The 15274-nt window shown below is 34.3% G+C and overlaps 1 protein-coding gene across 2 annotated transcripts in view; it reads left to right on the forward strand.

Annotated features, from left to right (window-relative positions):
• Positions 1 to 15274, forward strand: part of NBEAL1 (neurobeachin like 1) — a 179444-nt gene that overhangs the window by 75864 nt on the left and 88306 nt on the right. For both annotated transcript variants that reach the window (XM_036073916.2, XM_078071206.1), the window contains 9 exons: positions 627 to 716; positions 3319 to 3487; positions 3935 to 4068; positions 4543 to 4702; positions 4809 to 4911; positions 5668 to 5824; positions 7312 to 7470; positions 9345 to 9504; positions 13692 to 13780. In XM_036073916.2, the coding sequence (XP_035929809.2) occupies positions 627 to 716; positions 3319 to 3487; positions 3935 to 4068; positions 4543 to 4702; positions 4809 to 4911; positions 5668 to 5824; positions 7312 to 7470; positions 9345 to 9504; positions 13692 to 13780 (1221 nt within the window). The remainder of the gene's footprint in view (positions 1 to 626; positions 717 to 3318; positions 3488 to 3934; positions 4069 to 4542; positions 4703 to 4808; positions 4912 to 5667; positions 5825 to 7311; positions 7471 to 9344; positions 9505 to 13691; positions 13781 to 15274) is intronic.

The following is a 15274-nucleotide window of genomic DNA, read 5'->3' on the forward strand; positions in this document are numbered from 1 at the left end:
ATATTGGTTTAAAACTTTTATTTTTAATTTTTTTAATTTCACAGAATTAATTTGGTTGAAGTATAGTTGACACAACAATGTTACATTAGTTTCAGGTGTACAACATAGTGATTTGAGAAGTCTGTATGTTATGCTGTGCTCACAACTGTAACTACCATCTGTCACCATACATCACTGTTACAGTACCACTGACTGTATCTCCTATGCTTTACCTTTTTTCCCTGTGACTTAATCATTCCACAACTGGAAGCCTGTATGTTCCACTCCCCTTCACCCATTTTGCCCATGACCCCCTCCTCCCCTCCCCTCTGGCAACCATCAGTTTGTTTTTAAAAGAGAAAAAATTTTAAACTGTGGTGATTGGTGAGTAAGTTGTTGCTATAACTCATCGGTCGGATGGCAAGCAGCAGTGACTTAGTTTTGATGAGTGAGTGCTTTAGAATCTAGTCCCTCATTCTTTTAAGAGGCAGTCAGAATAGTAATACTAAACTTCATGTTGTAAGCATCTTATCATTGATTATAATATATACCCTTTTAAATTATGGTGAAATGTTTCATATATAGTTAAAATTATGTTTTGTCCTCATTGTGCTTAGATGTTTGCCGTATTTTCCTTTTATTCTTAGGCCTGCAAAAATTCAATCTGTCTTGATTTATCTACTAATTGTTTGCATGGAAGATTAACAGGAAACAAAGTAGTGAACTGGGACATTAAGGTAAGTTAATGATGAGCAACATATTATGTAAGTTTACTGATCCTTTTAAAGAGTTTATCTTTTAAGCACCACCAGATTGATCTGAATAATAACTCCCAGTGAAAATTTTTGCAGGCAAGATACACAGTTTGAAGTATAAACAAATAAATAGTTGAATGATTAACTTGCTTGAAATGTAGTTACCTTCTTAAACTCTGTCATGAATTTAACAGTTTCCTTAAGAAGAATATACTGCCTTGGTTCATTGCTTTGCTTTTAAGGTATTTAATCCCTGGCAGATTTCAACCCCTCCTGACCTCTCAGGGACTTCATTGATTATCCTTTTTCTCCTGTATCACATACTTCTGTCTGTAGTCTCTTGTCTATTTATTAGCTTTAAACACAGAGCTTTCTGTGAGGCTAAAGATGAGTGACTTTTCCTCTTCCCCACATACCCCTCTAGCTATCATATTTGGTCTGCCTTCTTGATGTGCCTCGTATTTATGTGTCAGTTGGACATAATGTCTTTGATTCTAAGAGACCTCTGCTTATTTTCCGAGACTGAGTTAACTGCTCTTGTCATGAGTACCTATAACACTTTATCATTTCACTTATTGTGAATAGTAACTTGCTTGATAGTTTGCTTGCTTTGATTCTCTAGTAGTCCTTCAGAACTTCGAAAGGAGGTACTGTGGCTTTTTTTCACTAGTGCCTCGTGCGAGGATATGCAATAACATTGTTGACTGAATTATTAAATTAATAAAGGGTATTTAGATTAATATGAAAGTCAAGTTAGAGATACCCTAGGCCCTTGCAATTTATCTTAAATAGAAATTATAGCCTAAGTAAAATTAAAAATATAGAAGATGGTTATAAGGCAACTTGCTGGTAAATCAGCAGAACAATCCCTTTTATCTTTTTTTTTTTTTTAGATTTTATTTATACATTTTAGTGAGAGAGCACAAGCAGGAGGAGGGGCAGAGGGAGAAGGATAAAGAGAGAATCCTCAAACAGACTCCCTGCTGAGCGGGGAACCCAGCACTGGGCTGTCCCAGGACCCTGAGATCATGACCTGAACTGAAATCAGGAGTTGGACGCTCAATGGACTAAGCCAGCCAGGAGTCCCCAAAGTCCCTTTTAACTTGTAGTCAGTTAACACCAATCAGATATGCTTATTGTTTCAGTGGATCAGAGATCATTAGGATCTTGCCAGTGTAAAATGAATCTATCAATTCATGTCAGTCTCATGTTATTCATGTGGTATAAAGCATTTTTCTCTTTGACTTTGAGATGAGACCACTTAATTTTACCTGTTAAAATAGTAAGATTTATGACATTTGTCCATTCATAAGTTAACTTTTGCTGTCACTTATAAGATTGGCTTTAAAGGCTAGTTGCGTGTATTACTTATATAGAAAGCTGATTATTTGTGCTGTACATTATACTTGAAAATCAAAGTTTTTGGGGCCTTGAGTTACAACTATGGGGAAATCCAATGGGAACAGAATTACTAAGAATGTTCATTGTATTCTTTTTCCTTCAGAAAATTATATTTTACTTTTTTTGTTTTTGTTTTTTTTAAGAGGTTTTTAAAACTAGTTTCAGAGGTAGAATTTAGTGATTCATCAGTTGCATATAACACTAAGTGCTCATTATATCAAGTACCTCCTTAATGCCCATCACCCAATTATACCTTCCCCCACCCGCCTCCCCTCCAGCAACCCTCAGTTTGTTTCCTAGAGTTCAGTATCTCTTACGTTCATTGTATTTTTATACTGCAACAAAATCAAACACAAAAATAGTTAAATGACAACTGAGAAAAAAATACTTGCTATCCAAGAAGTTAAGTTACTTACTAATACCTTAAAAATTGGTATGAAAAACAGGCAAAAAGTATGAAGAGGGTTGTTTAATCAATGAAACTGAGTCTAGATGGTAGATCAGAACATGTTAGCAGTTAATGATGGCTAACCTAGGGTAGTACCCAGTTTGTCAGACACTAAGCACTCCTTTATTAGCTTACTTAATCCTGCTACCAACTTTACAAAGTGGGAATTATTATTATCCTCATTTTACAGATGAAAAAATTGAGGCCAGAGAGATTAGTAACTTGTTAAAGAATATGGACTGTATTTTGTTAAGCTATGCAAAACAAAATAGTCACTTTGAACTTCGGTTGAAGCCACCCACTTCACCTTTTTTGTTAAGTGAAAGGAGAGGAGTCAGTCATATTTCTACCACCAAATGTATTTTTTTCTTAATTTATTTTGTTATTCATTATACTTAATTGCCTTATGACAGTTGTTTCCTCTTATATCATTAGTGTTACATTATAAAGTTTACTTATGGGGTCAAATTTGGATTGCCTATGTTTGGAATCCCTAAACTTTGGAAAACAAAGGTGCAGTAAAAATGGTCTGGCATAGTCTTGAATATTGATTATGGGACCCCTGTGGCTACTCTTTAAAGCATCTGCCCAAACAAGGGTTCCTTTACATTAGATTATCCTGTACATTGCCCAAAAGTTTAGTAAATTGTAACCTCGTACACGGTTGTGTGAATATTAAATGACAAAATTGTCCTTGTTTTTTAAGATTAAAAAATTGTAGTTTTCTTTTTTCAGGACATCATAAACTGCATAGGTGGATTAAATGTACTGTTTCCTCTGTTGGAACAAATCAGCCACTTTGGTGAAGGACAGATTTCTGAAGGAATGAATGAAAGTTCAGTTTCTGAATTAATAACGCCTGTGGAAGGAGATTGGGTCATATTGACCTCCACAAAGGCATCAGGTATTAAGATGAAATTAACACAAAATAGTCATTGAGAAATTTGATAATTGAAAAGTAGTTAAAAATGTCTTGCCACCATTAGGAAGAAACTTAACCATTTGTAGCTGAAGCAGCCCATCCCTAATTTTACTAATGTAATTCAAAAAGTTCATAATGCCTTAGTCAAAAAAATTAAGAAGTTGGTTTTACTCTTGACTATCCTTAGTTTGTACTATTAGTGGAAATATGACAGAATTGCTAAATTTATGGTAGAGAAAATATTTGCATGTGTATGTAAGTATACGATATGCAGTCACTGCTTTCTCTGATACTTGCATTCTGCAAGTGACCTTTGGAAGCAAATTGCTCAACCAAATTTCTTCTTTGTTACAATATGCATTATAACATGGAAAATGTGATGTAAAGTGATTAATTATGATAATTAATGACATGTTCACAATTCCTCAGAGTCAAGATTAGAAAGAAATTTAATTGCAACATTTATCTTGATTGTGAAACACTTCATTCAAAGACATCCTATCAACCAGGACAATCTTATTCACTGCCATGGAGTTGCCACTCTTGGTGCCTTACTTCAGAAGGTGAGCTAGTTAAACATTTGTAGATGTGGCTAATGATTGTAATTAGCAGTTTGTCTTTAGGGTTTTTCTTCTTACTAAGTAAATGTTTTTTTAAATAACACTATTATGGTTTCAGTTATATTAGTGAATGTAATTTTATTTCACAAGCAGATTTTTAAAACCTACTTTGGAATCACCTTTTTACAAGAATTACTCATCTTATATAATAGTATATAATCTTTAATATATAGGACTTTGTTAGTATTGGTATTTGGGATATTTGATTAAGAGTGTCTTAGGAATATGACATTAGGAAAATATGTTCTAGTGTACATTGGAAAATTAAAGTTTTTATATTTTTGTTTATATTTTTTATTTGTTTATATTTTTGTAACAGAGATTCTCATATAGTGATGTTCTGAATTAATCACTTGAAATTAAATGTAGCTTAATGATAATTGAAATTTACAGAACTCTTATCTGTTTGGATTTCAGGTGCCAAGCTCCTTGATGGATGTTAATGTACTGATGGCAATTCAGTTACTAATTGAACAGGTATCATTAGAGAAAAATATACAGCTCCTGCAGCAAATGTATCAATATTTACTCTTTGACTTCCGTATTTGGAACCGTGGAGATTTTCCCTTTCGAATTGGTGAGAGCAGTCTGTTGGATCAAATTTTACATTTGTTTTAGAAATTTATAACTACCTGTGGGATTTTATTTTAGGTGTTCATTTAAGAGTGAACTTTGTATTTTAGGTCACATACAGTATCTTTCCACCATCATCAAAGACAGCAGGAGAGTTTTCCGAAAGAAGTATGGTGTGCAGTTTCTCCTAGATACACTTAGGATTTATTATGGGTATGATGTCCTTGCTCCTTCTTAGTTTGATATTGTTTTCTGCCTGCTGGTTGCTTCGAATGTTTAGATTATTTATAAATTCTGATATCCTTTAACTTAAGAAAGACAAGAAAGTGTGGAGGTTAAAATGATGAACAGTGGATCACATAGATTGGGTTTGAATCTTGTATTTCATTAATTGTCTGGCTGTGGGCAACTTAACTTTTCTGTGCTTAAGTTTCCTTTTTTTTTTTTTTTTTTAAAGATTTTATTTACTTATTTGACAGAGAGAGAGATAGCAAGAGCAGGAACACAAGCAGGGGGAATTGGAGAGGGAGAAGCAGGCTTCTTGCCGAGCAGGGAGCCCGATGCGGGACTTGATCCCAGGACTCTGGGATCATGACCTGAGCCGAAGGCAGACGCTTAACGACTGAGCCACCCAGGCGCCCTGTGCTTAAGTTTTCTTGTCTGTGACAAGGAGATAATAAGCCTGTGTTTGTTTTGAGGATTAAACTAAATGCATTAATAACATGTAAGGCACTTAAAACTATGTCTGCCACTTACTGTTGTTTAAATATAAGCTATTTTAACTATTTATATGTTTGTCATTGAAACCCAAGGTTTTCCTTAAAAGGAAAAAGAAAACAAAGATACCATGAATTCTAATAATTACATGGAAGCATCTTTTTTTTTAAACTATGAGTTCTTTTGTACAAAAAGGCACTAAAATGTAAACATTTTACATTTCAATTCTTGCACTTTTACTTTCTCTTTCAGGAGTGATTGTAAATATAGTGAGCTGTCTCTAGATGACGTTCGAACAATAAGGACTTCTTTGTATGGACTAATTAAATATTTTCTGTGCAAAGGTGGAACTCATGAAGAGATACAGAGTATTATGGGTTACATAGCTGCTGTCAATGAAGAAGAACAGGTATTATGCCCAAGAAAAGTCTGTTTTTTCTTTTTCACATTTAAGTTGCTATCTCATCTTCTTTTAAAATTACACATATATTAAACATATTTTAACAGTAAAATGTTTATTATGTGAAATACAATATTATGCAGTTAAAGAAGTAAATTTTAATCTCCTAACTGAAAGTTTAATAAAATAGATGGTAATACAATAAAATATTTTAGTTAGCTAGAAAGTAGTATCTGGAAATAGTTGTTCTGGCAGTTCTGAAGACTGTTTTCATAGGCCACATCATGTATATTTACCTATCATCAAAGATACTGGGCAGATTTCTAACATGAATTTTAACATAGGTTCATAAAAATTTTTCATAAAGAGTAAATTATATTTCTATTTTTAGATACTTTTACATACATTATTCATTTATACTTCAGAGCTACTCTTTAAGACAGTGGTTCTCAATGTATGGTTCCTGACCAGATTTACCTGGGAACTTGTTATAAATGCATACTTACTGAACTAAGCCTTCCAGGTGATTATGGTGCATGATAAAATTTGAGAACCACTGATGTAAAATATACAGATCAGGAATTAATCTTCCCACTTGCACATTTGGAGTACATGTTCAGATAGATTAGGTGACTTAAAAAGTCATACAGCTGACAAACCGGGGAATAGAACCCAGGTGTATTTACTGCTATTTCTGTGCTCTTTCTGTATACCACTCTCAACACCAAACTTGAGTATCCTTAATTTACGTTGACTCAACTATTTTTGCTCTTTGATGAAGTATTCTTTGTGTACTTAGATATTACATGACTTCATAATTGATATTATATAGATGAGTTAACTTAAGCTCTTTCCCCGTAAGGTTAGTCTACTTCAGAAGCTTCTTTTTATCTAGAGTAACCAGCAGCCATCTTATTTCATGATAGCTGTGTTGTCACCCACTGTGATTCATTGCCAGTGATATTTTCTTGGTCAATTCAGTCAACGAGGTATTTATTGAAAGCTTACTGTATACATAGAGTAATACTAGATATTATAGGTATGTTACAATGAATGAATTAGTATTCTCTTAGCCTAACAGAGGCAAGGGTGGATAAGAGAGGTTTATAAATAATTATGAAACAAACAAACAAAGACTATGATAATAGCTATAAGAGAGAAACAAAGTCCTATGAGGTTTTCATAGGAGAGTATTACATGTTGAGGAGACCAGGAAGGGCTTTATGGAAGACATGGCTTTTTATGTGGCTAAAGCAATATAGGTATGGCTCAGCAGGTGAATATGCATATTGAGAGGATATACAAGAAGAAAGAAGCCAAAAGCATAATGGTGGTAAAAGGCAGGGCTATTTCAGAAGACATCAGACCATTCAGTTAAGCTCTAAAACATTAGTGTATATAGGATTTAGTTTAAGTAACTGTTTGTGGTTTATGACTTTATTTGTGCTTCCATATATGAGTGTGGTTCTTTGTTTTGTGTTGTTTAATTTTAAAAGCTCTTCGGAATTTTGGATATGCTCTTCAGTCTCCTCCGTACCAGCCCAACTAGAGGTCAGCTTTTCTTACTGCTGTTTGAACCAGGAAATGCTGACATACTTTATGCCTTGCTCTTAAATCAGAAGTACTCTGACAGACTAAGAGAAATAGTTTTTAAGGTACAAACATTTCTTAAGCATCTTTATATTTGGGGACATTTGTGAATATATGAATTTATTTGTAAATATCCATTTTATGAATGTAAATTCTTTTTTCATATCTACTCTAATTTTAAATTGTCGTAGGGGTACCTGGCTGACTCAGTAGGATAAGTGTCCAACTCTTGATCTCAGTTCAGGTCTCAATCTCAGGGTCAAGGGGTTCAAGCCCTGTGTTGGGCTCCATGTTGGGCATGAAGCCTACATTAAAAATTAATTAATTAGTTAATTAATTAATTCTGCAGTCTGTTTTGATATATATTTTTCATGTTTTGAACATTTAAAAACTAATCATATTGTAATCTGATCAGTTTAGTGGAAAATCCACTTTGTTATATTATCCTCAGTATAAAACCTCTCATTTCCCTTTTTTGCCTTTTTTTAAAAAACATTTTTTTAATTTGAGTATAATTGATACACAATGTCACAGTAGTTTCAAGTGTACAACATAGCGATTCTACAAGTTTATACATTATGCTATGCTCACCACAAGTGTAGCAACCATCTGTCACTATACAATGTTACTACAATATCATTGACTACCTTTTATTCCCTGTGCTCTTACCTTTTACTCCTGTGACTTACTCATTTCATAACTAGAAGCCTGTACCTCCCACTCCCTTTCACTAATTTTGTCTCATCTCTCTTTTGACTTAACCATGGGTCTGTGTGGCAGGTCAGACATTTTAGCAGTTAATTATAATCACTAACCTTATGTAGTACCCACTATTTGTCAGGCCATAAACATTCTTCATATATTAGCTAACTTAGTCCTTTCAAAAACTTTATGAAGTGAATATTATTAGTCCCATTTTACAGATAAAGAATCTGAGGCCAGGAGGTTAGTAACTTGTCAAAGGATAATGAATATATTTTGTTGAGCTATCCATAGTAGTCACTTTGAGCTTCATCCACTTCACCTTTTTTGTTTAAAAAAAAAAAATAGAGGAGTTAGTCATATTTCTACTTATTCATTATGCCTGATTGCCTGTGACATTTGTTTCCTCTTATATCATTAGTGTTACATCATAATGTCTACATATGGCGTCAAATTTGGATTGCCTATGTTTGGAATCCCTAAACTTTGGAAAACAAAGATGCAATAAAAATGGTCTGGCATAGTCTCTCATGAGTATTAATTATGGTGACCCCTGTGGCTGCTCTTTAAAGTATCTGCCCAAACAAATGTTCCTTTATGGAGATTAAATGTTAATTTCTCCAAAAATGGCCTTATATGGATTGTTCATCATATTATTCTGCCAAAATTACCCTTTCCATAGGGTTTCAGTATGTCACTTTTAAAACGTTGATCTCAATTCAAAAAGTATGGGATTACTAATTCATTCTCCCATTTTGGCATATGGATGTGCTTCACAAAATGTTTCCTTGTTCTTGAAAAATATTTTGATAACTGTTACATAAATATTACATAAATTACTAGGTTGATCTCGAAGTATCTTTTTCTCTTTCATAACATACTTTTGTTTTTCATGGAGGCTATAGGGCTTGTTTCTATCTAAGCCTTAGCCATTAAAAAGGAAGTTTTAAGTTATTTCTTTGATCTGCAAGAAATATATGTAAACTACAGTTTTAAATATATTAATTATTTAAATACAAATGCATTTTAGTTCAATTTCTTCTTAAATCCATTTTTTAATGACAGTATGATTCAGAGTATTCCTGTTACTGCTGGGTTTGTTTGTTTGTTACACTTAAGGAATAAAATGATGCTCCAAAATGATGCTTGTACAGTAACATTATATTCAATATTAACTTAAGTGACAGACTGTTCTTAGTTCTCTGTATTGAGAAGTATATATTACTGCTGTGACCAGGTTATGGAACAAATGTTGAAATGCACAAATGTTTATGAACGAAGTAAACAACGTATTCGGCTCAGAGAAGTTGGCTATTCAGGATTGGGACTTCTTCTTAATGAAGCACCCATTAATACCTCTCTCATTAAAAGCCTCATCAATCAGATTATAAATACAGGTATGACTAAGGCTGATAATACTGATATATTTAAGAAATGGTCTTCATAGTAGCATAATTCTATTTGATGCTTCTCAATTTTTTTTCTAAAGGGTTGTTTTCCCTTTTCTTCCTCAGGTTACTTTTTAATTACCTATTATTTGATTCAGCAGGGCTTTTTTTTGGGTACTATTTTTTACCTAACCTTTTTTGTTTTTGTCTCCCCAGGGCATAGTATAGTGCCTTACTTGGTAGGCCTTTAGTGATTGTTTATTGATTGATCAGTAAATAACTGAGTCCTCTGTAATAAGAAAAGGATGCTAGAGAAAATACATACAAAACATTCTGTCTTTTTCTTTGGGGAGCTTAAATCCTTAATTTCAGATATTCTTTCAGATAATCTTTTTAGTTTCTCATTTTTTTTTAATAAAAGTTTTTTAGTACTTACTACAAACTGTAGTGTTTATGTCAGATGCTAAGGGTTCAAAAGGTATAAGATAAGGTTCTTTGTTTAAATGGTTTATCTTCTCATTGATAAGGATATAACATATAAGACATGTACATAAAAAGATAAATAAGAGTACAAGAACAAAACAGTATGGATAGTGTGTTCAGGCAACCAAAAGAAAAAAGCAGTTATTTAGGGCTTACTCAGGAGACTGTCAAATATTCTAAATCTATTTTCTTTGTAAAATTTAAACATATCTATAATTCTTATTTTATTTTTTTAAAGATTTATTTATTTTAGAGTGCACAGGGGGGGAGGGGCAGGGGAGAGGGAGAGAGAATTCTCAAGCAGACTCCCCAACACAGGGCTTGATCCCAGGACCCCGAGATAGTGACCTGAGTCAAATTAGCTGGTTAATCAGCTGAGCCACCCAGGTGCCCTTCTATAATCCTTATTTTAAATGAGACAGTTATTTCAGCGTTTATATAACTATTACCCACAATTCATTCTTTGAGAAAGAACTTAAAAAAGGAGAAGATAGCTGGAAGCATCACAGTTCTTGATTTCAAACTATACTATAAAGTTATAGTAATCAAAACAGTATGGTACTAGCATAAAAACACACATAGACCAGTGGAACAGAATTGAAAGCCCAGAAATAAAACCATATATATCTGGTCAACTAGTATTTGACAAGGAATCCAAGAATACTCAGTTGGGGAAAAATAGTCTATTCAATGAATGGTGTTGGGAAAACTGGATATTCATATGCAAAAGAATGAAAATAGACCCTTATCTTACACCACTCACAAAAATTAACTTGAAATGAATTAAAGATTTAAATGTAAGCCCTGAACCATGTAACTCCTAGAAGAAAACATGAGGAAAAGTCCTTGACATTCATCTTGGCAATGACACTAAAAGCACAAGCGTTAAAAGCAAAAATAAACAAGTGGGACTTTATCAAACTAAAAAGCTTCTGCACAGCAAGAAAAACCATCAACAAAATGAAAAGGCAGTATACAGGGTGGGAGAAAATACTTGTGAATCAAATATCTGAGAGGGGATTAATATCTAAAATATGTAAGGAAATCATAGAACACAGTAGCAAAAACAATCCAATTAAAAAATGAGCAAGGTACCAGACACATCACTGGGAGCAAGAGAAACAAAAGCAAAAATGAACTATTGGGACCTCATCAAGATAAAAAGTTTCTGCATAGCAACGGAAACAATCAACAGAACTAAAAGGCAGCCTGTGGAATGGTAGAACATATTTGCAAATGAGGGTTAGTATCCAAAATCTGTAAGGAACTTACTAAACTCAACACCCAAAAAACAAATAATCCAGTTAAGAAATGGGCAAAAGACACGAATAGGCATTTCTCCAGAGAAGACATCCAGATGGCTAACAGACCCATGAAAAGGTGCTCAACATCACTTATCATCAGGGAAATACAAATCAAAACCATGATGAATACCACCGGTCAGAATAGCTAAAATTAACAACACAGGAAACAACAGGTGTCGGCAAGGATGCAGAGAAACAGGAACCCTCTTGCATTGTTGGTGGGAATGCAAACTGGTGCAGCCACTCTGGAAAACAGTATGGAGGTTCCTCAAAAAGTTAAAAATAGAACCACCCTATAATCCAGCTATTGCACTACTAGGTATTTACCCAAAGGGTACTAAAATACTGATTCAGAAGGATACATGCACCCTGATGTTTATAGCAGCATTATAAACAATAGCCAAACCATGGAAAGAGCCCAAATGCCCAACAACTGATGAATGGATAAAGATGTGTGTACACACACACACACACACACACACACACAATGGAATACTATTCAACCATTAAAAAGTGAAATTTTGCCGTTTGCAGTGACGTGGTTGGAGCTAGAGTATATTATGCTAAGTGAAATAAGTCAGAGAAAGACAAATACCATATGATTTCACTCATATGTGGAATTTAAGAAACCAAATGGATGGACATTCGGGAGGGAGGAAGAAAAGGGGGGAAACAAATCATGAGAGACTCTTAGCTTAGAAAACAAACTGAGGGTTGACGGAGGGAGGTGGGTGGGGGATGGGATAGATGGGTGATGGGTATTAAAGAGGGCACTTGTTATGATGAGCACTGGGTGTTACATGTAAATGATGAACCACTGAACTCTACTCCTGAAACCAGTATTGAACTGTATGTCAACTAACTAGAATTTAAAAAAAAAAAAATGAGCTAAGGGCCTGAATAGACATTTTTGCAAAGACATACAGATAACCGGTAGGTAGATGACAAGGTGCTCCACATCTCTAATCATAAGGGAAATGTAAGTCAAAACCAGAAGGAGATAGCATGTCACGTGTTAAGATTGCTATTACCAAAAAGACAAAGGATAACAAGTGCTGGTGAAGATATGGAGAAAGGGAAACCCTTGTGCACTGTTGCTGGGAGTGCAAATTAGTGTGGCCACTGTGGAAAACAGTATGGAGCTTCCTCCAAAAATTAAAAATAGAACTATCATATAATCCAACAATCCATCTTCTAGTTATATATCCAAAGAAAATGAAATCGCTATCTTGAAGAGTTACCTGCATCCTCATGTTCATTGCAGCATCATTTATAATAGCCAAGACCTAGAAGCAACCTAAATGTCTGCTGATGGATGAGTGGATAAAGTAAGTGTTTGTGTGTGTGTATGTACACACACACACATATATACACACACACACACACATATATATGAATATTATTCAGGGGCACCTGGGTGGCTCAGTCGATTAAGCGTCTGCCTTCGGCTCAGGTCATGATCCCAGGGTTGTGGGATCGAGCCCCACATTGGGCTCCCTACTTGGCTGGGAGTCTGCTTTTCTCTCTCCCTCTGCCGCCCCTCCCCATGCTTGTGCATGCTCTCTCTCAAATAAATAAATAAAATCTTTAAAAAAAGAATATTATTCAGCCATTTGTAACAGAAGAACCTGCAGGGCATTATTCTGCTAAGTGAAATAAGTCAGAGAGGACACATACTATATGGTCTCACTTATAGGTGAAATTAAAAAAACCAACCTCCTGGGGCGCCTGGGTGGCTCAGTCGTTAAACATCTGCCTTCGGCTCAGGTCATGATCCCAGGGTCCTGGGATCGAGCCCCGCACCGGGCTCCCTGCTCAGTGGCGAGCCTGCTTCTCCCTCTCCCACTCTCTCTGCTCGTGTTCCTGCTCTCACTATCTCTCTCTCTCTGTCAAATAAATAAAATCTTAAAAAAAAAAAACAACAACAACCTCCTAGAGACAGTAGATTGGTAGTTGCCGGGGCTGGGGGTGGAGGGCAAATGAGTGAAGGTGGTCAAAGGGTACAAGCTTCCAGTTATAAGATGAATAAGTTCTGGGGATCTAATGTGCAACATGGTGACTATAGTTAATAATATTATATACTTGAAAGTTGCTAAGAGAGCAGATCTTAAAAGTTTACCACAAAAGGAAAATGGTAACTATATGAAGTGATGGATGTTAACTAACCTTATTGTGGTAATTATTTTGCAGTATATACATATATCAGATCATCATGTCGTACACCTTAAATTTATACACTGTTTTATGGCAGTTATATCTCAGTAAAGCTAGAAAAAAATAAAGGATATCTATTGCTGACAGCAAGAAAAATAAAAATGAAACAATTATTTTATTATGTAACTATCACTCACAGTTCTTTCTTTGGCTATCTCTGGAATTCAATTTTAACTTTATTTTTTCCCACCATAGATCCTGCTATTAATTTCAAAGATCTGTTGTCTGTGGTATATATATCTCACAGAACACATATAAATGTCAGGGTGGTTATCTGCAGAAAGGTGAGTAAACTTTTAAGATACACTTTAAAAATGACAGTATTGTTATACTGTGAATAACTTTCATATTGAGTATTTTACACCGGGTATAAGTTTTAATTTCTGTTATTTAACACAATTTTATAAATAAGTAATTTCGTGTTTTGAGGTGAATTAACTCTATGTAATTATTAAATCAGCATAAAAATGTGTTCTTCTTAGCTTTACATGGTCTCCTGGAAATACTCCCTTTCCACAGTAAAAAATTTATTACAAGAGAATAGGTTTTTTTGTCAAGAATCTTAATGATTATGACCATTTCAAATTCATATACCATATTTTAGAATTTCTGAATCTTTTGAACTTTATGGAAAAGTAACAGTGACTTGCCTTCAATGCATCCTTATAACTAAGTCAAGAAATAGTTATCCTGTGTGCTTCTTCCTGATTATAGCCTCCTCTCTCTTCCACTAGCAATCACTGACCTATTTAATTTGCTTCCTTGCTTTTCTTTTTAATTTTACTCCCTAATTATGTTATTCTATTTTTCCATCAGTAAGTCTGGATGTATCTCTTTCTCTTTAACAGCTGTGTATAGTTTTTATTCTGTGGCTATTGTATAAAGTATTACCTGGTTCCCTCCCTGTTCATGGACATTTAGGTTGTCTCCTGTTTTTCTGTGTTAAACTTCTGTTAAGAACTTTTTTACATATATTTTTACTTGTTTTTGGTAATACGTCTGTAGGATATAATCCATGAAATGGAATTGCTTTGTCAGAGTATATTCACATACCACATTTTGATGGATTTTGGCATATTGTTCTTGAAGCAGGTTATATAGATTGATCCTTTCCTTTCAGTTTGAAAACAGCTTTCAGTGCAGCCTAGTTTTTATCCATTACATGTATATAAAGTAGACATAAAATAAATCTTATTTTACAGAACTTTTAAAGTCATGAAATCATGAAAATTTCTTTACTAAGGAAAAAAATTGATATTCTGCATCAGTAGAGTAATGGTAGCTCACCGATAGGATTAGTGAGGAAAAGAACTACACGTCATTGTGACTCATTGTGACTTGTTGCTTACTATATCAGCATCAGCATGCATTAGAGCCCATGCTAGTGAAGTCCCTACCAACATTATTCATCTCCTATGACACTTGTCAGTGTCATTCTCTAAATACTGGGAGCAAAAATTCTTTCCATCTACATAGAAGTGTATGGCTTTGTGAGAAAAATGTCTTAAAGATCTTAACTGAGTATATGGCAGTGTTTGAGAACTTGTTTTAATCCAAATAAAATGTGGAATCAGTTGGATAATAGAGATCATACACATTGACATGTCAGTGTCTATTCTTTAATTTCAGTTTCTTTTTCCAGCTAAATAGCAGCATCCATCTTGTTGGAATTAGTGTTTGTACAATATAGAGTTAACGGGAAAAAAATGTTTTGCAAAAGCAACCATTAACTTTGCCTGGAAAAAAAAATGAGTTGGGGAAACATTCTTGGGAGATCT

The sequence above is a fragment of the Halichoerus grypus genome, chromosome 4 (genome assembly GCF_964656455.1).
Source record: "Halichoerus grypus chromosome 4, mHalGry1.hap1.1, whole genome shotgun sequence".
Classification (NCBI taxonomy): domain Eukaryota; kingdom Metazoa; phylum Chordata; class Mammalia; order Carnivora; family Phocidae; genus Halichoerus; species Halichoerus grypus.